The 21,013-nt window shown below is 36.1% G+C and overlaps 2 protein-coding genes across 3 annotated transcripts; one reads left to right on the top strand and one right to left on the bottom strand.

The window, feature by feature from the left end:
* Positions 1–990: 990 nt before the first annotated feature.
* Positions 991–8,164, top strand: LOC127427722 (thymidylate synthase-like). The gene is made up of 7 exons (XM_051675544.1): positions 991–1,329; positions 3,679–3,752; positions 3,838–4,012; positions 4,750–4,851; positions 4,957–5,132; positions 6,392–6,463; positions 6,559–8,164. The coding sequence occupies exons 1-7, from the start codon at positions 1,107–1,109 to the stop codon at positions 6,694–6,696; spliced, it is 960 nt and encodes a 319-aa protein (XP_051531504.1). The 5' UTR covers positions 991–1,106; the 3' UTR covers positions 6,697–8,164.
* On the bottom strand, positions 6,715–20,835 carry enosf1 (enolase superfamily member 1). 2 transcript variants are annotated; one of them, XM_051675020.1, is made up of 15 exons: positions 20,625–20,835; positions 20,411–20,516; positions 16,786–16,901; positions 16,624–16,710; positions 16,466–16,492; positions 16,233–16,305; positions 16,108–16,146; positions 15,758–15,840; positions 13,763–13,885; positions 13,539–13,673; positions 12,939–12,980; positions 10,126–10,255; positions 9,892–9,991; positions 9,292–9,373; positions 6,715–8,392 (listed from the first exon to the last, which is right to left on the bottom strand). In XM_051675020.1, exons 1-15 carry the CDS (start codon positions 20,706–20,708, stop codon positions 8,285–8,287), a joined length of 1,335 nt encoding a protein of 444 aa, XP_051530980.1. In that variant the 5' UTR covers positions 20,709–20,835; the 3' UTR covers positions 6,715–8,284. The 2 variants fall into 2 exon arrangements, with proteins under 2 accessions (XP_051530980.1, XP_051531055.1); XM_051675095.1 differs by lacking the exon at positions 20,625–20,835 and having other exon boundaries at positions 16,233–16,270; positions 16,624–16,901; positions 20,411–20,443.
* Positions 20,836–21,013: the final 178 nt, after the last annotated feature.

Below are 21,013 nucleotides of genomic sequence, written 5' to 3'. Positions count from 1 at the left end.
GACCAAAATCTCAAAAACGGTTGGACAAGATTACGATCAAAGAACATATTTCAAATCAGCAATAAAATCTGACAATACTGAAATCATAAATCATGTTTCTTTACCTCATATCACGCTAAATAAATGCTAAGATATGTCCCGGCTTGTATAGCTAATACGCATGCGCGTTCTAAATCTAAAAGGTGATTGGCTCTTTTAACTTGTAAGGCGGGACTTCTTTTCTACATCCGTTGGGCGCTCAGTGTTGCTTGGTTGAGCGTTCCAATTTCTCCCATTAATTTCAATAAACGTGACCCGTCTCTGCTAAATAATCTGTGATAAAATCATGACTTTGGTAAAATCTACAAATTGCAAGTTTTTTTTCCAATATTTTAGGCTGTGAACCACAGAAATACAGTAGATCATTTAATGGGTGTATTTTAGCAGCCCGGACGTTGCCTCGAATTGGCCAGAGATTGGTCTAAATGAAAATGTTTTAATTTGAACGCTTCACTATGTATGTATAATTCAGTGGTTATTAAAGTTTGATTATTCAGGAGTAAACAAATAATAAAAAAATATAATAATAATAAAAAAATATAACGCTGCTGACGCAGCACACGCAGACGGCGTCTCAACATGGCACCTGTTACTTTTCACAGCGCTGCTTACGATGGACCAATCACAGTCGCTTGTGATTAGCGCAACTAGAATTTAAAATATTAATTTCACAGAGATTGCAGGAGCGGTTTTCTGTTTGTTGTGTTAGGTGCCCATCCTTAGAAGTAATATATTTAAACGATTATAAAATTTAGCGTACAAATTCCTCCATAAACACTGAAAACTGTCATTAAATTTGAATGCGGCGCAATGGAGGATTCCGCTTTTTGAGCCCCTCTGAAAAAGCAACAACCTTGAGTATCATCAAAAGCAGTCTATGGGTAGGCCCCGCCTACTTCTCATTCCAGTCAGCTCATTGGTTCCTCAGTTTTGAGCGCGTTCATTGGATGACTTTATGAAACGCGCGTTAAATTTCGCGGGAATATTGAAGTTTCCGTGAACGCTGTTTTGCGCTACTGGATTTGTCTAGAAATATATTTGTATTTAGTATAATCTTGCGAAATAAAATGCCCGGCACGGCAGTGGAAATCTCAAACCCGCGTTACACGGAGGTTGAAAATGACAAAGCAAATGCTGAGGGAGAGAAAAGGCTCTTCTCTCTCTTTTGTGACGAGCGCGGTTATTTGAATCAGATCGAGTATATTCTGCAGAACGGTGTAAGGAAAGGAGACCGAACCGGGACGGGGGTGATTTCTGTGTTCGGATCACAGGCGAGGTACAGTCTCAGAGGTGAGATGCATTCATATTTACCATATATATATATATATATATATATATATATATATATATATATATATATATATATATATATATATGGTATTTACTACGTTATACATGGAAGTCATGGAAAAGACTAAAACATAAAGTCATGGATATTTGAATACTAAATGTATTTTTTCTAGTTATATATAGCTGTATAATCAGCTAGAAAGTGCTATTTTTAAATGTAATCTCTTAAATATTATTAAAAAATTATTAAAATAAAAATCCATGGGAACCCATTGGTCAAAAAAGTGAAAAATAGCGTATTGTTTTGTGGGAATATCATGATGATATCTGTCAATAATTTCACTCATATTTATTCCATAAACAAAATTAAGCCTTTTTTTTTATTTTTTATTATTATTTTAATTTTGTAACACTTTTAAACAATGAAGTACACCCCCACCATTCTCATTACTGTAATGTGAGGGAATAATACTATATTAGTACTATAATACTGTAAATAAAACTATATGCTATATTATTAGTAAAATTTTATTGTATTTCTAAATCATGATAGTATTTGCTGTACTACTTTTATGCTTATTTTTTAAAAAACAAATCTGTCTGGACTGGATAATATAGGAGTAGTGTAAGTCTTTATCAAAAAACTCTCAATTTTTTTTTTTTTTTTTTTTTTTTTAAAGAGTTAATTAATCGGTCAAATGGAAAAATGTGTCAGCCGATGCAGATAATGTGAAAATACAAAATATTGGCTGATTTATCAGCCTCAGCGATATATCGGTAAACTACTAATTGCATTAACAAGAGTCTTTACCAGTAAACATGCCACAATGCAAAAAAATAAAATAAAATCTTAATGTTAACTAATAGACCAAATAGAAAAATTTATCTCTGTATTGTTTAATTACCAGCATCGGCCGATAAATTTCCCCATTTGGCCGATTAGTTAACATTAAGATTTTTTTCATTAAGATTAATCAGCCGATATTCTGCATTTTTAAATTATCGGCATCGGCTGATTATTCGCCACCACAATATATCGGTAGACTATTAGTTGCAATAACGAGAATCTTTACCATTAAACTTGTCATAAATGTGAAAAAATCTTAATGTTAACTAATCAACCAAATGGGATCATTTACTGGCCAATGCTGTTAATTTGAAAATACAAAATATTGGCTGGTTTATCAGCCTCGGCGATATATCGGTCAACTACTAATTGCAGTAACAAAAGTCTTTACAAATAAACATTTAATAATGCCAAAAAAAAAAATAAATAAAAAATTAATGTTAACTAATAGGCCAAATAGAAAAATTTATCTTTGTATTGTTTAATTACCAGCATCGGCCGATAAATTTTCCCATTTGGCCGATTAGTTAACATTAAGATTTTTTTCATTAAGATTAATCAGCCGATATTCTGCATTTTTAAATTATCGGCATCGGCTGATTATTTGCCACCACAATATATCGGTAGACTAGTTGCAGTAACGAGAATCTTTACCAATAAACTCGTGTCATCATTAAGAAAAAAATCTTAATGTTAACTAATCGGCCAAATGGGAAAATTTATCGGCCAATGCTGGTAATTTAAAAATAGAGAATATAGGCTGATTTATCGGCCTCTGTGATATATCGGTTGACCACTAATTATAGTAACGAGAATCTTTACCATTAAACTTGTCATAAATGTGAAAAAATCTTAATGTTATCTAATCGACCAAATGGGATCATTTACCGGCCAATGCTGTTAATTTGAAAATACAAAATATTGGCTGGTTTATCGGCCTCGGCGATATATCGGTCAACTACTAATTGCAGTAACAAAAGTCTTTACCAATAAACATGTCATAATGCCAAAAAAATAAATAAATAAAAAATTAATGTTAACTAATAGGCCAAATAGAAAAATGTATCTGTCGATAATTAAAAAATGCAGAACATCGGCTGATTAATCGCCCCCACAATATATCAGTCAACCACTAATTGCAATAATGAGAATCCTCACTAATAAACTCGTGTCATAATGCCAAAAAATCGTAGTGTTTACTAATTGGCCAAATTGGAAAATGTATCGGCCAATAATTAAAAAACATGGAATAACAGCCAATTTATTGGTTGACCAATAATTGCAGTAATAAGAATCTTTACCAATAAACTCGTGTCATAATGCAAAAACAATCGTAATGGTCCTAAAAATAAAAAATAAATACAATTTTTGCACAATCAAGTGTCAAATTGGCATCAAATTTGATTCCCTTTGGCACAAACACTAATGTTTTCAAAGTGCCTGCTCTTTGAATTATATTACACTTGGTAATCATTCTCATAACACTATCATTGGTCTCACAGATCAGTTTCCATTGCTGACAACCAAAAGGGTTTTCTGGAAAGGCATACTGGAGGAGCTGCTGTGGTTTATTAAGGTACAAAGAATCCCACACTTTTTTTTTGTTTTGTTGCCAATTTCTCAAAATCATTTTCATTAATCCATTGTTTTATTGACTTTAGGGTTCAACGAATGCTAAGGATCTGTCCGAGAAGGGTGTGAGAATCTGGGACGCCAATGGCTCCAGGGAATTTCTGGATAAGAATGGCTTCATGGATCGGGAAGAAGGAGATCTGGGACCAGTTTATGGTTTCCAATGGAGACACTTTGGAGCCGAATACAAGGACATGCATACTGGTAACATGAATTTAATATCTGGGCAGTTGATATGACACATAACAGCAATGTCTCGCAGCGTAAAATATAAATTATACTAAATTATCTAAATTTTAAACAGTATTTTTTACATTCAGTTATAATTATTATGCATGCCGTTTTTATGACCATATTGAGATGCTAAACAGAATATCTGTACTTTTAAAAATGCATTAGTCATACCACATGACTACTGAAAGGTGTCTAAATCAAATTTCAAATTAAAATGACCTTTTTTTTTTTTTCCTTGAACTTTTGAGATAAAAGAGCTCGATGTACTATGAAAACATATTGTACCTTTCAGAACTCTGCTGTTAATAAAGTTTCGTTTAATTCCAGTCAATAAACTAGAATATTTTTGCCGCAAAAAAACTTGACCAATATTATAAATGGACCTCGGCAAGAAAAATAATAAAAATGCATGGTGTGCACCCTTAAAGTGAACTGCAAAAAAGCTCAAATGTGATTAAAAATGTTTCTATGAACTGTTTCAGTTTATAAAACATACACATTCATATATATTTTAATTTGAAATCTTTGTTGGAAAAAGTTTTTCCATATTAATTGTCAACTATCCATATGTATTTACAGGCACAAATCTGTGTTTATATATCAAATATATAAAACAATACATGCATAGCCTGCATGTATTAATATTGAATGTAATGTTAGCAGTTGTATAGCTAACTGAATAGCTATAATTGAATCTTTCTACACAGATTACTCTGAACAAGGTGTTGACCAGTTACAGAAGGTGATTGACACCATCAAGTCAAACCCAGAGGACCGGAGGATCATCATGTGTGCCTGGAACCCGAAAGGTCTTTAAATCACACTTGCAGCTGTTCACTAACACAACATATCCAAACATGGACGTATGCATAGTGACAGAATAATTTTATTCATAAAAACAATGTTATTCTCAGATCTCCCTCTGATGGCATTGCCACCCTGCCATGCATTATGCCAGTTTTACGTATCAGAGGGTGAGCTGTCATGCCAGCTATACCAGCGCTCTGGAGACATGGGTCTGGGTGTGCCTTTCAACATCGCCAGCTACGCCCTCCTGACCTATATGATCGCCCACATCACTGGACTCAAGGTGAACACACTCTTTCACACACACATTTCACAATCTGACACACTAGAAAACTACATCTTCTACATACATACTATTATTTAAAATGCTTTTATTTTGCACACTTTCAATAAAAATTATAATATCAGCATAACAATTTGAGTAAAAAGTTCATAAAATGTATTTACAAGTAAATACTGTAGATTCATTTATTAATTATTGTAGAGAATCTAAAGGCATTTTGACCACAAGATTAAGATTATTCACAGTTTTTAACTCCTAAACGGGTCAAAAATGACCCAAACATAACAGGATGACAAAAAGAACATGATTTGAAATTTAAGTACATTTTCAACCTTAATCTCAAATTGTTATGCTGATAATATAGTTTGTAATGAAAATACTTGTATTGGGGGGACTGGGTAGCTCAGCAAGTATTGACGCTGACTGCCAACCCTGGAGTCGCGAGTTCGAATCCAGGGCGTGCTGAGTGGCCCCAGCCAGGTCTCCTAAGCAACCAAATTGGCCCGGTTGCTAGGGAGGGTAGAGTGGTCGCAATTAGGGGTTCTCGCTCTCAGTGGGGTGTGTGGTAAGTTGTGCGTGGATCGCGGAGAGTAGCATGAGCCTCCACATGCTGTGAGTCTCCGCGGTGTCATGCACAACGAGCCACGTGATAAGATGCGCGGATTGACGGTCTCAGAAGTGGAGGCAACGGAGACTTGTCCTCCGCCACCTGGATTGAGGTGAGTAACCACGCCACCACGAGGACCTACTAAGTAGTGGGAATTGGGCATTCCAAATTGGAAGAAAATACTTGTATTACATTTATAAAAGAGTGTAAAATAGAAGCATTTTCTACATGACTTTTCAGACTTTCATGTGGAATGTACAATATGTAGTGTTCCATATAAAGTAACCATCCATTAATCTAGTATTATTTCATTAAATCAAACAATTTTCAATTTTAATTAATTTATTTAATGAGTGTCTTAACCCTTCATATCAAAGTATGCGCTCAAATTTTTTTTGCCTATTTTTACGATTTTTGCATTTTAATTTAATAAAATACAATTCTTTTAAATTAAAATTAAATAAAACTAAAATATTATTTTTATTTTACATTTTATTTTGTTAAAGGTAACAATTCAATTTCATGCAATTTTGTTTTGAAATTGAAATGCGTAAATCTTAAAAGTATTTTTTTGTAGTGTGTGAAATCTACATTTTCCTTTATGATTCATGGACTGACCCACTAAACTAGAACTTGTGAATTTTTCTTCCAGCCAGGAGATTTTGTGCACACATTAGGTGACGCCCACATCTACGTAAATCACATTGAGCCTTTGAAAGAGCAGGTACGTGTTGCATCAGTTTATAACAGTCTGAATTAATCTGCCTATGTATGTTTGTTTACGCATCATTTACGTTCTTTTTACATTGTTGCCTGCAGCTTCAGCGAGACCCACGGCCTTTCCCCAAACTCAAGATCCGACGCAGAGTCGAAAAAATCGATGATTTCTGTGCAGAGGATTTTGAGATATGCGACTATAAGCCGCATCCAACAATCAAAATGCAAATGGCTGTTTAGACCTCACAACTACCTGAGTGACCTCAACTCTACAATTTAATAAGCTTTTGAAGAACTGAAAAATCTTTTGTAACACGTTAATTCGTTAACATTAGTTAATGCATTAGGTATCATGAATTTGCAATGATTTTTGCAGCATTTATTGATCTTTGTTAATGTTATTTGATCAAAATACTATTGTTCATTTTTATTCATGTTCATATTAGATTAATATTAATGGAAAAGTGTATTAGTATATATAGAAATTAACAATTACCAAGATTATTTAGTGCTGTAAAAGTATTGTTCATTGTTAGTTCATGTTAATAATTTTAACGAATACAATCTTATTGTAAAGTGTTTCCAAAGCGTTCATATTTCTCACCATTTGTGCATTTGTATATTTTATGATCTCCATAAATAAATTACACTGGCAGCCAAAAGTTTGGAATAATGTACAGATTTTGCTCTTATGGAAAGAAATTGGTACTTTTATTCACCAAAGTGGCATTCAGCTGATCACAATGTATAGTCAGAACATTAATAACGTGAAAAATTACTATTACAATTTGAAAAAACATTTCACCCCACACTTCCTGTAGCACTTGCCATAGATGTGGCTGTCTTGTCGGGCACTTCTCACGCACCTTACAGTCTAACTGATCCCACAAAAGCTCAATGGGGTTAAGATCCATAACACTCTTTTCCAATTATCTGTTGTCCAATGTCTGTGTTTCTTTGCCCCCTCTAACCATTTATTTTTATTTTTCTGTTTCAAAAGTGTCTTTTTCTTTGCAATTCTTCCCATAAGGCCTGCACCCCTGAGTCTTCTCTTTACTGTTGTACATGAAACTGGTGTTGAGCGGGTAGAATTCAATGAATCTGTCAGCTGAGGACATGTGAGGTGTCTATTTCTCAAACTAGAGACTCTGATGTACTTATCCTCTTGTTTAGTTGTACATCTTCCTTCCACATCTCTTTCTGTCCTTGTTAGAGCCAGTTGTTCTTTGTCTTTGAAGACTGTAGTGTACACCTTTGTATGAAATCTGCAGTTTTTTGGCAATTTCAAGCATTGTATAGCCTTCATTCCTCAAAACAATGATTGACTGATGAGTTTCTAGAGAAAGCTGTTTCTTTTTTACCATTTTTGACCTAATATTGACCTTAAGACATGCCAGTCTATTGCATACTGTAGCAACTCAAAAACAAACACAAAGACAATGTTAAGCTTCATTTAATGAATCAAATAGCTTTCAGCTGTGTTTGATATAATGACAAGTGATTTTCTAGTACCAAATTAGCAATTCAGCATGATTACTCAAGAATAAGGTGTTGGAGTGATGGCTGCTGGAAATGGGGCCTGTCTAGATTTGTTAAAAAATGACTTTTTTTAAATAGTGATGGTGCTGTTTTTTTACATCAGTAATGTCCTGAATATACATTGTGATCAGCTGAATGCCACTTAAAATAAAGTTTTAAATTATGCTTACATTTCTGCCTCATTCTTTTATGATTCACATTGATCAAGACCATCTGATGGACTTCAAAGTTTGATCATGGTTTCAGTGATTTATCATTTTTATCATCAGCTAGAGTAGCATGTTTGAATTCATTTTTGTTTTTCGTTTGGCTTCAGAATGGCTTTCCAAACGTCTCCTTGAGGAAACTGATGCTTCTGAACCGACTCTTCCAACATTTCACAAGAGAACCCAGCATCCTGGAGAAACATAAAACACTTATTTATACTATTGTGCTACATATTTCCACCTCTTTTCATTTAATATACAGTACTGTGCAAAAGTTTTAAGCACTTGTGAAAAACTTTCAAAGTGAGGATTTCTTAAAAATAATTTTCAATTCGTCATACAAAGTCCAGTAAACAGAAAAAAGCTAAATCAATATTCGGTGTGACCACCTTTGCCTTTAAAACAGCACCGATTCTTCTAGTTACACCTGGACACAGTTTTTCTTGGTTGTTGGCAGATAGGATGTTCCAAGCTTCTTGGAGAATTCGCCACAGTTCTTCTATCTATTTAGACTGTCTCAATTGCTTCTGTTTCTTTATGTAATCTCAGACTGACTTGACGTTCAGTGGGGAACTCTGTGGGGGCAATGACATCTGTTGCAGGGCTCCCTGTTCTTCTATTCTAATCTTTTCAATTAGTAAATGTATTGTTTGTATACATGTATAAATAACCATCTTAAGACAAATGTTTTTGTGAAACATCTTATGTGCCTAAGACTTTTGCACAGTGCTGTATGTTTTTGCAAACTTGAGCTTTGCCCAAATGAAGCCTGTTTTTAGTACCATAATATTTACTGCATTTTGGCATTTTCAAGACTAAACACGTTCCACCCAGTTCTCTTGATTTTAGGGTGAAATATGACCAGGACAAAATTTAGAATCATTTAACTTGCTAAATTTCAACTGACACTGTAACTAGCAGCAAACATTGAGGAACAAAGTGCAAAAGTATGCTGTTGTCCAAAGTTCAGCTTCACTTCAGAGCAGAATAATAGTACATGTTGTTCACAAAGTCCATATGCATTCATTTTTGGTGCAGTAGGTTAATCTATATTTTCATTTGCATTTTTTTCCTTTGTGTTCAAACTCACCATTGGTGGTATATAGCAGGCATTTCTGATGATAGCTGGGCTCTTGAAATGTTCATGAAGGTGATCCACATACTCACACATCCTTAAATACAAAAAACTCAGGGTCAATTCAAAGACACTACAGTTACAATGAGCTATTTATTTATTTGCTTCTACACTTATTTTAACTTATATAATTTATATTCCATGCTTATCACATTTAAAGGAATAAGTCATCAAAAAATGAAAACAGACTGAAAATATTCCCCTCCACTCTCAAATCTCATTCCCGCTTGCATTCAATTTAGACATGTCACATTAAGACCAATTGTCCTTGATGTCAGTGAACTGAAGAAAAAAAAAAATGTTTTTTCACTTAACATGATTAAATCATGTGCTTTGGTTCTATATGAATCAATTAAGTTGAAGGTCCAAATATCACATAAAGGCATCATAAAAGTATTTGGACCTTCAAAGTTCTGGCCACCATTCACTTGCTTTGTGAGGACCAACAGAGCTGAAATATTCTTCTAAAAATGTTAATTTGTGTTCTGCACAAGAAAGACATCTCAAAGACACACACATCTGGGATGGCATGAACTATCCCTTCAACACACATACCTGTTATGCAGACTAGCAGATACTGAAATGTAGTCAAATAAAATAAGATGCTGAACGAGTTCACACAGTCCAACACCCCCCGCATGAGGACACACAGGGACTGTAAAGAAGACGAAAAAACATCAAATATTAGATTACACAAAAATCTTGAGTATCCCTATATAATCATGTCTATATTTCACATACATATAGCCATGTAATTCAGAGTTTTGTTGACAATGCGCATTGTCTTACTGTTGAACTTGGCAGCCATAAGTATGATGGCGAGGTTTTCATTCACGCTACCCACTCGACAACTGTCAATCTGAACAAACTGCAGAGCTGAGGCCTGGAGGAACTGCTTAAACATCACTCGATTATGACACTGCAAACAAAGGTAAAGATACAGCGTTTCATTATGAACTTGAAAAGGTTCTTAGGTAGTCGCTAAGGTGTTCTGGGTGGATGCTAGGTGGTTGCTAAGGTGTTCTGGGTGGATGCTAGGTGGTCGCCTAGGTGTCCTGTGTGGATGCTAGCTGGTTGCTAAGGTGTTCTGGGTGGATGCTAGGTGGTTGCTAAGGTGTTCTGAATGGTTGCTAAGCGGTTCTTTACTGGTCCAAATTATAAGAGCCAACCCCCAAGTCTCAATGATATTTTGGTCTCTAGATACACTATATTGCCAAAAGTATTCGCTCACCCATCCAAATAATTGAATTCAGGTGTTCCAATCACTTCCATGGCCACAGGTGTATAAAATGAAGCACCTAGGCATGCAGACTGCTTCTACAAACATTTGTGAAAGAATGGGCCGCTCTCAGGAGCTCAGTGAATTCCAGCGTGGTAGTGTGATAGGATGCCACCTGTGCAACAAGTCCAGTCGTGAAATTTTCTCGCTAGTAAATATTCCACAGTCAACTGTCAGTGGTATTATAACAAAGTGGAAGCGATTGGGAATGACAGCAACTCAGCCACGAAGTGGTAGGCCACGTAAAATGACAGAGCGGGGTCAGCGGATGCTGAGGCGCATAGTGCGCAGAGGTCGCCAACTTTCTGCAGAGTCAATCGCTACAGACCTCCAAAGTTCATGTGGCCTTCAGATTAGCTCAAGAACAGTGCATAGAGAGCTTCATGGAATGGGTTTCCATGGCCGAGCAGCTGCATCCAAGCCATACATCACCAAGTGCAATGCAAAGCGTCAGATGCAGTGGTGTAAAGCACGTCGCCACAGGACTCTAGAGCAGTGGAGACGCGTTCTCTGGAGTGACGAATCACGCTTCTCCATCTGGCAATCTGATGGACGAGTCTGGGTTTGGCAGTTGCCAGGAGAACGGTACTTGTCTGACTGCATTGTGCCAACTGTGAAGTTTGGTGGAGGGGGATTATGGTGTGGGGTTGTTTTTCAGGAGCTGGGCTTGGCCCCTTAGTTCCAGTGAAAGGAACTCTGAATGCTTCAGCATACCAAGAGATTTTGGACAATTCCATGCTCCCAAATTTGTGGGAACAGTTTGGGGATGGCCCCTTCCTGTTCCAACATGACTGCGCACCAGTGCACAAAGCAAGGTCCATAAAGACATGGATGAGTGAGATTGGTGTGGAAGAACTTGACTGGCCTGCAAAGACTGCGAGCCAGGCCTTCTCGTCCAACATCAGTGTCTGACCTCACAAATGCGCTTCTGGAAGAATGGTCAAAAATTCCCATAAACACACTCCTAAACCTTGTGGAAAGCCTTCCCAGAAGAGTTGAAGCTGTTATAGCTGCAAAGGGTGGGCCGACGTCATATTAAACCCTATGGATTAAGAATGGGATGTCACTTAAGTTCATATGCGTCTAAAGGCAGATGAGCGAATACTTTTGGCAACATAGTGTATGTCTCGGATCCCTCCTCCTTTGTAAGTTTATGGGATTGTTTTGCCCATTTTATCGCCCGTAAATCAAGTGAAAAATAACAGTACATCTCTCCTGAACAGCCTATATGTTTTGAGGTATGATTCATGGTTGTGCACAAACACTGCAGGATGAGTTACACACTGAAGTTTAATATTGTAGGGTTAGGGCATTGTTCAGATTTTGATGTTATAGCTCAGTGGTTCTCAAATTTTTTTGATGAACGCCCCCCTACTTCATTCGCTTACCCCAGCCGCCACCCAGTTATGTGACATAATTTGAAAGGGGAGACTTTGTTGTACCAAAAAAAAAAAAAAAAAAAAAAGAAAAGAAAAAAAACATAAAACATAAAACACAAAACTCAGTATTTGTTATTTGCTTAATTTGCTCAATGCAACTTCGATGCATTGCATAATTTTAAAGTTTTGTTAATAAATTCAGCAGGCTTATGCGTCATGAATGTGAGACCAAACCTTGCATTTCTTGAATTCAAGCAGATGGAGGGCTATATCTAGGGCCTATAAAATGAAAATGCGATGACAGAAACTAATAATAAACTCCCCTAATGTAGCCTATGGCAAATTTAATAGAGCTGAAGTAGTGATATGATAATATTTATTATCAGTCTATTTCTGCCTAAAGTAAGGTTAAGAGTTACTATAGTAAATTCAAGGGTGGTGATGTAGAACTTTGTGCTGAATTCAAATGGTTTCCACTTCTCGCGCCATGCTTCTCAATGATTCTCGCAAAGCTGTGAGTTTAAGAGCTCGATCTTTAAGAGCTCTGCGCTCGCACTGCTCTGTCCATTGAGCCGTATCCATCTATAGAGCCATACAGGTGCATTAGCGGAGTTTGTGCCTCCACCTGTGTATTTGATGCTGCTAAACCAGATACAGTACTACTAACGTCGCTAGACTCAAAATCAGATGAACTGCGGTACAAGTGCATACTAACCCATTTAATTGAGAACCAACTGATATACTCCAAGTCTAGATAAACATTTTAATGCAAAGATGAACTTAACAATAGATTTGATTTTTATGACTGATAAATGCCCCCCATTTGTAACCTAACGCCCCACTCTCTACTAATTTGCTCTCAGCCTCCCCAACATCCTTTGAACGCCCCTGTTGAGAATTCCTGTTATAGCTCATGGCATATGCTTACATACATTCACACTCACCTGCTCTCCAGTGGCAACTCCAATACCAAAGGGTGCCAGAGCCTAAGAAATAAGACAAACAGTAGAACTTCATAACTAAGCTCAAAACATCTCAAAACCAAAACTCACATCCTTTAATAATGAACGTTATTCAGTAGAGTAAACATCAGGCTTCCCACCCTTTTCAACAGATGAATTTCCATGACTTTTCCACAATGATTTTAGTTGTAATAACTGGATAATTGTTTTTTTAATCATTTTGAAATTCAGATCAATGCGCTAATTAACTATTTAGACCAATTTTTAAATCAAATTGACTGATTAATAATAAATAAATAAATAACTAACCCAAAAGAGCAAATTGAGCTCAAATGGCACATCACTATGGGTTTGTGAGCAAGGTTTACTTTACACAAGGGCAATATTTAGCATATTAACTATTCAAAGCAGAGCTAACCACAAAAATGTGTAATGACTATAGAAAAGTCCATGATTTTTCCATGTCTTTTAAGATTGTATTAATTTCCTTGACTTTTCCAGGCTTAGAAAACACCACTGAAATATCCCCTGATATTTCCAGGTTTTCCATGACCGTGGTGCGAACCCTGAAACATGTTTTACCTTAGAGATGAATGCATGACCCAGAATATCATCTGGAGAGGTGGGTTCCTCAATCCATAGGGGGTGGAACTCTTCCAGCTTGGTTACCCAGGTAACCGCCTCACCAACATCCCATCTTTGGTTGGCATCAATCATCTAAGAGAAAAGAGGTTTTGTAAATTCCCCAACATCTGCGGTGAGTTTTGCCATGATCCTGTTTGTTTCTGAATTGTTAGAAGAATTACCAGGATGTTGTTTGGTCCAATCAGCTTTCGGATGAGGCGGCACCTGCGAATGTCGTCCTGTAAATTGGCACCAACTTTCACTTTAAATCTCATCCAGCCTTGAGCGAGTGCTTCAGTGCAAAGCTATGCAAACACAGAACAAAACATATAATGACAAAAGGATCGTTGTAAATGTTTATTATTAGGAACAGCTGCTAATGAGGTATCTACGTATAGATATCTATGCTTACAACCTTGCTATTTAAAAGTGCACTCAGTAACTTTTTGTTCATGTCATCTTGGACTTACAGTGACACCTAGTGGTGTGGATGCAGCATCATTCAAAATCAACAGTTTTCAGTTACAGGTGCCACTGTATAAATTCACTATTCACAATCAGCCATGATTCATTTAATCCAAGAGTGAAAGTGTCCAATAACAAGATGGTTCCTGAGATTGAGCGAGTAGTATTCAGCTGGTCATGTGATTCTAAAATGGCAGCCCCCATGAGGGCGCCCCTGCCCCATGTAGAATAAAACAGCTTTTATATGGTTACTGATATGACTAGGGTCCTCATCTCATGTGAGTGGTCATGATTTTATACATACATTTCAAAATTACAATTCATTTCTTTAGAAGTAAAACTTTTTTAATAGGGAAAAAATTACTATGTGACCCTTTAAAACTAACCCTAAAACTAATAGTTAAACTATTTAAGTTTACCCCAAAAGCACTACATTATTTCAATCCCTACAGTAAGTTTGGAATATACTTAAAATAGATAGCTGAGTAAATTCTGGCGATATTACTAAATGTCTTGAAATGAATCATGCATTTTAACTGAGAAAATATTAATAACCCATCATATTTAGGGGGCCTGGGTAGCTCAGCGAGTAAAGATGCGGACTACCACCCCTGGAGTCGCAAGTTCGAATCCAGGGCGTGCTGAGTGACTCCAGCCAGGTCTCCTAAGCAACCAAATTGGCCCGGTTGCTAGGGAGGGTAGAGTCACATGCGGTAACCTCCTCGTGGTCGCTATAATGTGGTTCACACTCTCGGTGGGGCGCGTGGTGAGTTGTGCATGGATTGCAGAGAATAGCTTGAAGCCTCCACACGCGCTACATCTCCGCGGTAACACGCTCCACAAGCCACGTGATAAGATGGGCAGATTGGCGGTCTCAGACGCAGAGGCAACTGAGATTTGTCCTCCGCCACCCGGATTGAGGCGAGTCACTACGCCACCACGAGGACTTGGAGAGCACATTGGGAATTGGGCATTCACAATTGGGGAGAAAAGGGGAGAAAATCCCCCCCCAAAAATAATAATTTTGTAGACTTGAGTTGTACAGTTGTTTTGATATTTGTTTAGTTGAAAAAGAATACACTGGTTTCAAAAATGTGTTGTATTGAGCAATTATGAGTATTAGGAAATTCATTCAAATTACTAGTAATTCTCACATTAGATGTTAATATAAATTTGATATTATGTTATATTTAAATACAATTTCACAGAAATGTTGATAAAAAATATTTCTTCACATGTATCACACTGGTTTCGATGTAGTTAATGGATATTTTGAAATGTCAAATAATTTCTAAATTTTATTATTTACAAAAAAAAAATGGCATATTAATTAATAACCTTTATATTTGGCAGTTAACATGCCAAAATATCAATATTTTTACATGCATGAACAGTTAAGAAATTTTTTACAATATACAATATACTTACAATATAGTTTTAGATGAAAACCATCGGGTTATGAATTATTTATAAGCTTAAATTCCACCGGGTCAAAATTGACTCGCGAATGCAAAAGGTTTATGCAGATTCTGAAAGCAATAGGAGGATTAAAATGCTGATTTTGCAACTGGTCTGATGTTACTATTAAAATAAAATGCATATTTTATAGTTTCTGTTGCATAACACACTAAACATTTACATCTATCAAATAGTGTGACTAAGTTCAGTATGCTGTTAATTCTATCAGTAAAAAGTCAAATAAACAAAGTCACCTGGGTAAGTTGTTGGTCAGTGTAGCCCAACCAGGCACAGGAAGTGGTGTAGGCAGGATAGCCTTCCTTTAGCATCTGCTCCTCTGTAGAGGTTATTAAGTCATGAGTCTGATCCGATAGATATATGTATTTTTCTGCCTGAATCACCAAAGTATCATATTTGATCATGTCTTACTGGCATAATGTTAACGGGTATGTTCAATATCCTTACATATTGAAGCATTACAGTCCTACAAACCAATGCCTTTTCTCAGCATACTGAATGTACGTGAATTGAACGTAAATAATCAAATAACCCAATAATGCATTCACCACTTCTTATATACTGTGTGAATTGATCAGCTATTTACCTCTCCTTTGTTTTCCCTCCTTGGCTTTTACAAGTATATCTAATAGAAGCAGAAATGAAAATGCATCTATTTAATTCAGGGTTGACGAGAGATGACATTGGTGATACAATTCCTGATGCGCTCACCTAAAGCGTCCTGCTCCGTCAGTGCATCAGTGATATATCTGAAATCAATACAGCTGATCAACTTTGCAGGATCCTATAGGCAGACGATGTATACACATATGTAACATCATGCAAAACATTAAAAACACATCAAAGCTCTTCAACAAAAATCCTCATTTTAAGTCATTTTGATTTGTTGTGCATCTTAATGAAGCGACAATTAAATGAATACTCTTTTCATAACGAATACTTACCATGTCAACAAGGAGCTTCCACAAGGGCTGCAAAACATGAATTTACGCATTAAAATTTTGCCTTTCGTGATGAATATCTCCCATATACATTCATTCAGACTATATTCCTGCAAGTTGATATGTAAAAAAAAATGCTGTTTCAAAATGTTTTTGATTACCTTGCTCTCCACTCGCGCCCATAGATCCCAGATAGCATTGAGGACGGCTGCTGTCGCAAGCTGAATGACGCCTTTCTCTGGCCCAATCTATCAGTAAGTTCATGCTGATTGGTTCACTGAGCTGTTCATACAGTCAGGACAGGTCATTGTTGTTTTACTCACCCATCTCATTTGACCATCACTGGTCAGGAGTCTGTAGAAACCTCGGAAATCACTGACGATCTCCTCCAAAGTTTTACCCACCACCAGAGAAGACAAGGCTTCAACTGCACAAACAACTAGAGACAAAACAAACACGCACTCATTGATCCGTCAGCATAGTAGTCAAAAAATCCAACAGGAATCCAATTTGAATATCTGTCATATTTTGGAAGCAATCCATGCAGTAGCTCCTAACAGCACTATTTTGCAAGTTTTTTTCAGAAATGTAAAACCCATACAGTCCCTTGTGCAATTTTCTTTCAACAGTCCAACAGCAAAGGTTTATTCCAATAGGGGTTCTGATCAAGATAACACTATATCCAATAGGGCAACTGTGTAAATAAGTTGATATGTATAAATCCGGTAAAATTATAAATGGGTGTTTCTTCAACTTCTGGCACTTTTAGCACTGTGAAGTTTTAGAAAGTAAAGTCTTGATAATTTTTTATTTTTTTTCACACTAACTAGTTAATTGAATTTGTCTACTAACAATGTCCAACAGTGCGTGTACATCCATCACATGAGATTTGTCTTTTTTATTGTTCTGAAAATTCCCACCACACTTCTTTTTTTTTTTTAAAGATTTACGCATTTCAATTTCATGACAAAATTCCATGAAATTGAATTGAGCAATCTGTAATAAAATAAAACACAAAAACGAAATACTTCAAATTTATTCATTTAATTTTGTTAAACATTACACAATTCAACTCGTGGAATTTTGTTATGAAATTGAAATGCGTAAATCTTTAAAATACACTAAAATAATTTTTTTAAAGTGTACAGTCTCATTTACAGCATATCAAATTCTGTTTTGTGTTTAATAATTCTGTGCTGGAAATGACATTTTTATCATTTTTTTAAATAATAATAAAAAATAAAAAAAATAGGCTAATTTCATAGCAAACATATTATGTATCCTAAATACACACAAATAAATATTTTCACACTTTGCATAATTTGGCAAAATGACACCTTGATTGGAAATGACAGCAAATAAAAATATTCTGCTAACTTTGATATTTACCTTTTTTCTTCTTCTTCTTCAAACATCACTTGTCCCATATTTCATCTCAAGCATGCTCTTCACTTTTGTCGATTTAGTTAACTAGTACATTAGCTTAAAAAAAAAACACTTTATTAGGGGCAAAACTGTTTGGTGTGGTGGAAATTACAATCATAATGGGACAGTAGTCATTTTAGGAGAAAAAAAAAGATAGAAATAATTTTCACACAATATATATTGAATTGGTTTATATCTATTTCACTCTTTGTTTAGATTAGGCTATAATAGTTTTTTTTATATATTTTGTTTTTCTTCTAATTTGGAATGGCCAATTCCCAATGCGCTTTTAAGTCCTTGTGGTCACGTAGTGATTCGCCTCAATCCGGGTGGCGGAGGATGAATCCCAGTTGCCTCCGCGTCTGAGATCGTCAACCCATGCATCTTATCACGTGGCTTGTTGAGCACGTTGCCACGGAGACATAGCGCGTGTGGAGGCTTCACGCCATCCACCGCTGCATCCACGCTCAACTAACCACGCGCCCCACCGAGAACGAACCACATTATAGCGACCATGAGGAGGTTACTCCATGTGACTCTACCCTCCCTAGCAACCGGGCCAATTTGGTTGCTTAGGAGACCTGGCTGGAGTCACTCAGCATGCCCTGGGATTCGAACAAGCACACTAGCGAACTCCAGGGGTGGTAGCCTGGCTATAATAGTTTTAAACATGTAATAATTTGTGTTTTTATAATGGATTTTCATAGTTAAATACTGATAGTCTGTGCCCGGGACAAAGCTAAAAGAGTCAAATGTATACATAAAAAGGCATCTTGAAAGTGCCCTATTACATATAAATAATAAAGGCCTGGTAAAAATTTCTAAAAATAAACAGAAAAAAAAAAATCCAGACGTTTTTCAGTAGGGTCTCATTTAATTTTTCAAGGATTAGGGTACAATGTGGCTTAAGGAAAATGTGTTTTTTTCTGGTCACAAAATGTATCAAGATCGAAGAAATTCAATTCATTATATATGAATATTTAATCTTGATGAGTATTTAGAACTTTCTCTTTCTTTTGAGTTCACGAAACTGACACCTTTTAAGTAACCTGAACTGTTTTATTGTTTTGAGTTCATTGAACTTCATTTTTGTTTTTGTTTGGTCAACTCAAATTGGGCAGGAGATTTCTTGTTCCCAGCATGCTTTGCATGGGACTCGATAGGGAAAGTAAATGTTAAGATTAAGTGTTATTTTATGTGTTTTTGCAACATGAATGTAAAGGGGGAACTTGTTAGTGTTTAATGTTTTGTTATGTTGCCATTTAGAATAGTTTCTGTTATGTTGGAGTTTTGGGGGTGAGTGGAGCTTGAGCTTAGGTTGAGGACCGATGCCAAGTGTGTATCTTATTTAATGCTTTATCCATTATTAAGCAAGTCACTAGTCAGAATTAACTTGGGTGAATAAAGTGATGGAAATAATTGATTTGTGTTGCAAAAAAAAAAAAAAAATCAGGTGGTTTACTCAAAATGTATGAGTTAGCTTACTCAATTTTACAAGTTAAGACCAATTAGCATGCATAAGTAGCACAAAATCAAAACCTGACAGTTCCACTTACTTCAATTTGGAATTTATTAAAATTTATGTAACCGATTACCTACATTTTTTTGAGTTCTACTAACTTATTCGGGTTAATAGGGGTATTTTTTAATGCAATTTCTAACTAATGCAAACACATTTGAGACACCAAGATGCTTTACTGAGTAACATATTAAGATGATGCTTCCTCAAAATGACCACTTCAGAAAAAGTCAACCATTTCCTGTCCATTTCAAACACATTTGGCATTTTATTACATCTCAAATATTCTATAAACAAACTAATTTCTATTATGATTGGATGAGTCAATGTGAGCACACTTTTAACATTCTTCATAATAAATCTATTTGCCCCACTTAAGAAAAACAATGTGTTTAAAGGAGACCTTTTGCTCCTGCAACAAGGGGGCTTTTTTACCCCAAATACTATCCTGTCACTTATGGGACAGTTATTGAAAAATGTTTGATTTAATGACCTTAAACAAAACTGAAAATGGTAAATAAGTATTTTGTCTCAAAAGAAATGTGTTAATTTCAGGGATTTTCATTAGTTACATAAATTTGCAACTTTTTAAAAAATATGAAAAATCAATGAGATCAAATTGCATAAAAATTAAACAATAGACATCACAAACAAAGATCTCAAGGAACAGGAATATTTCCCAGTGTATAGTGACAAACAGGTGTTTAGGAAAGTCCTGTGGTAATTTTTTATGCTATTTAGTGTTTTGGGAAAAAATAAAATCAATGGAGCCTTTAGTCCCGTTGTATCCTATTATTTGATCCCTTCAGGATTTATCCCGAAATATAATAGAAATTCCAATCCTGTTTATTCCTATTTATTTATTTAGACTGGGGCAATACAAAACCTTATGGTCAATAACAGTTTTCACCCCAAAGCGGCAGGCTTGTAGAGTTACTGAAGTCATATGACAGTCCACTCGCATTTAGGTTTTATCTGACATATATGAAGTTTGTAAAGCTCACCGATTTCCGTCCCTTTTCCCAAAGTGAAAGTGAGCCCGTAACCCTTCAGTTCAGCGACCGTCGTCTCCAGAATCACATATGCGGCAGAATAATCTGGATCGGTGTGCTGCGGAATCAATCACATCGATTAGAAACTGTCCAATCCGTTATGCATTCGCTATTATTATTGGCAGAGTGTCGCAAACTGCATGAACTCTGATCGCGAAATACGCACCATCGCATCCGATCCATGCTGCTCCAGTGACGTCGGGAATCTCACGTCGCGCACTGTCACATTTATAATTTTGCATCCCAACATTTTGCAGCAGCTTTGAAGTTTTTCCTCGACTGGGAAGTTTTGTTATCGCTGTACTTCAAAAGACATCCCGCCCCGGACAGATGCGATTGGATTGCAGGAAATAATTTGTCACAATATAGAAAAAGAGATTGGTGGGTCTTAGATGGACGTCACAGGGGACAACAACCTGATCACATGATTATAGAAACGAAACTACGGCATACAGGCGAATTTTAACAGTACAAAACATTAATGGACAATAGGGAAATGCATTAAGTACGAAAAACTGTTATTGACATACATGTAACTTGTACGCAAAATCTTTC

This window comes from Myxocyprinus asiaticus, chromosome 1 (assembly GCF_019703515.2).
Source record: "Myxocyprinus asiaticus isolate MX2 ecotype Aquarium Trade chromosome 1, UBuf_Myxa_2, whole genome shotgun sequence".
NCBI classification, from domain to species: Eukaryota; Metazoa; Chordata; class Actinopteri; order Cypriniformes; family Catostomidae; genus Myxocyprinus; species Myxocyprinus asiaticus.
This window is presented reverse-complemented; position numbering and strand designations above follow the sequence as displayed.

Excerpts from the sequence above, each read along its gene's own strand:
- enosf1 (XM_051675020.1), bottom strand. The coding sequence starts at position 20,708 with ATGTTGGGATGCAAAATTATAAATGTGACAGTGCGCGACGTGAGATTC. Across the intron at positions 15,841-16,107 it reads GGAGGGAAAACAAAGGAGAG|AGGAGCAGATGCTAAAGGAA; the intron begins GTAAATAGCTGA and ends TAACCTCTACAG. Across the intron at positions 9,374-9,891 it reads TCTGCTAGTCTGCATAACAG|GATGTGTGAGTATGTGGATC; the intron begins GTATGTGTGTTG and ends TTTGTATTTAAG.
- LOC127427722 (XM_051675544.1), top strand. The coding sequence starts at position 1,107 with ATGCCCGGCACGGCAGTGGAAATCTCAAACCCGCGTTACACGGAGGTT. Across the intron at positions 5,133-6,391 it reads CCCACATCACTGGACTCAAG|CCAGGAGATTTTGTGCACAC; the intron begins GTGAACACACTC and ends TTTTTCTTCCAG. Across the intron at positions 6,464-6,558 it reads TTGAGCCTTTGAAAGAGCAG|CTTCAGCGAGACCCACGGCC; the intron begins GTACGTGTTGCA and ends TGTTGCCTGCAG.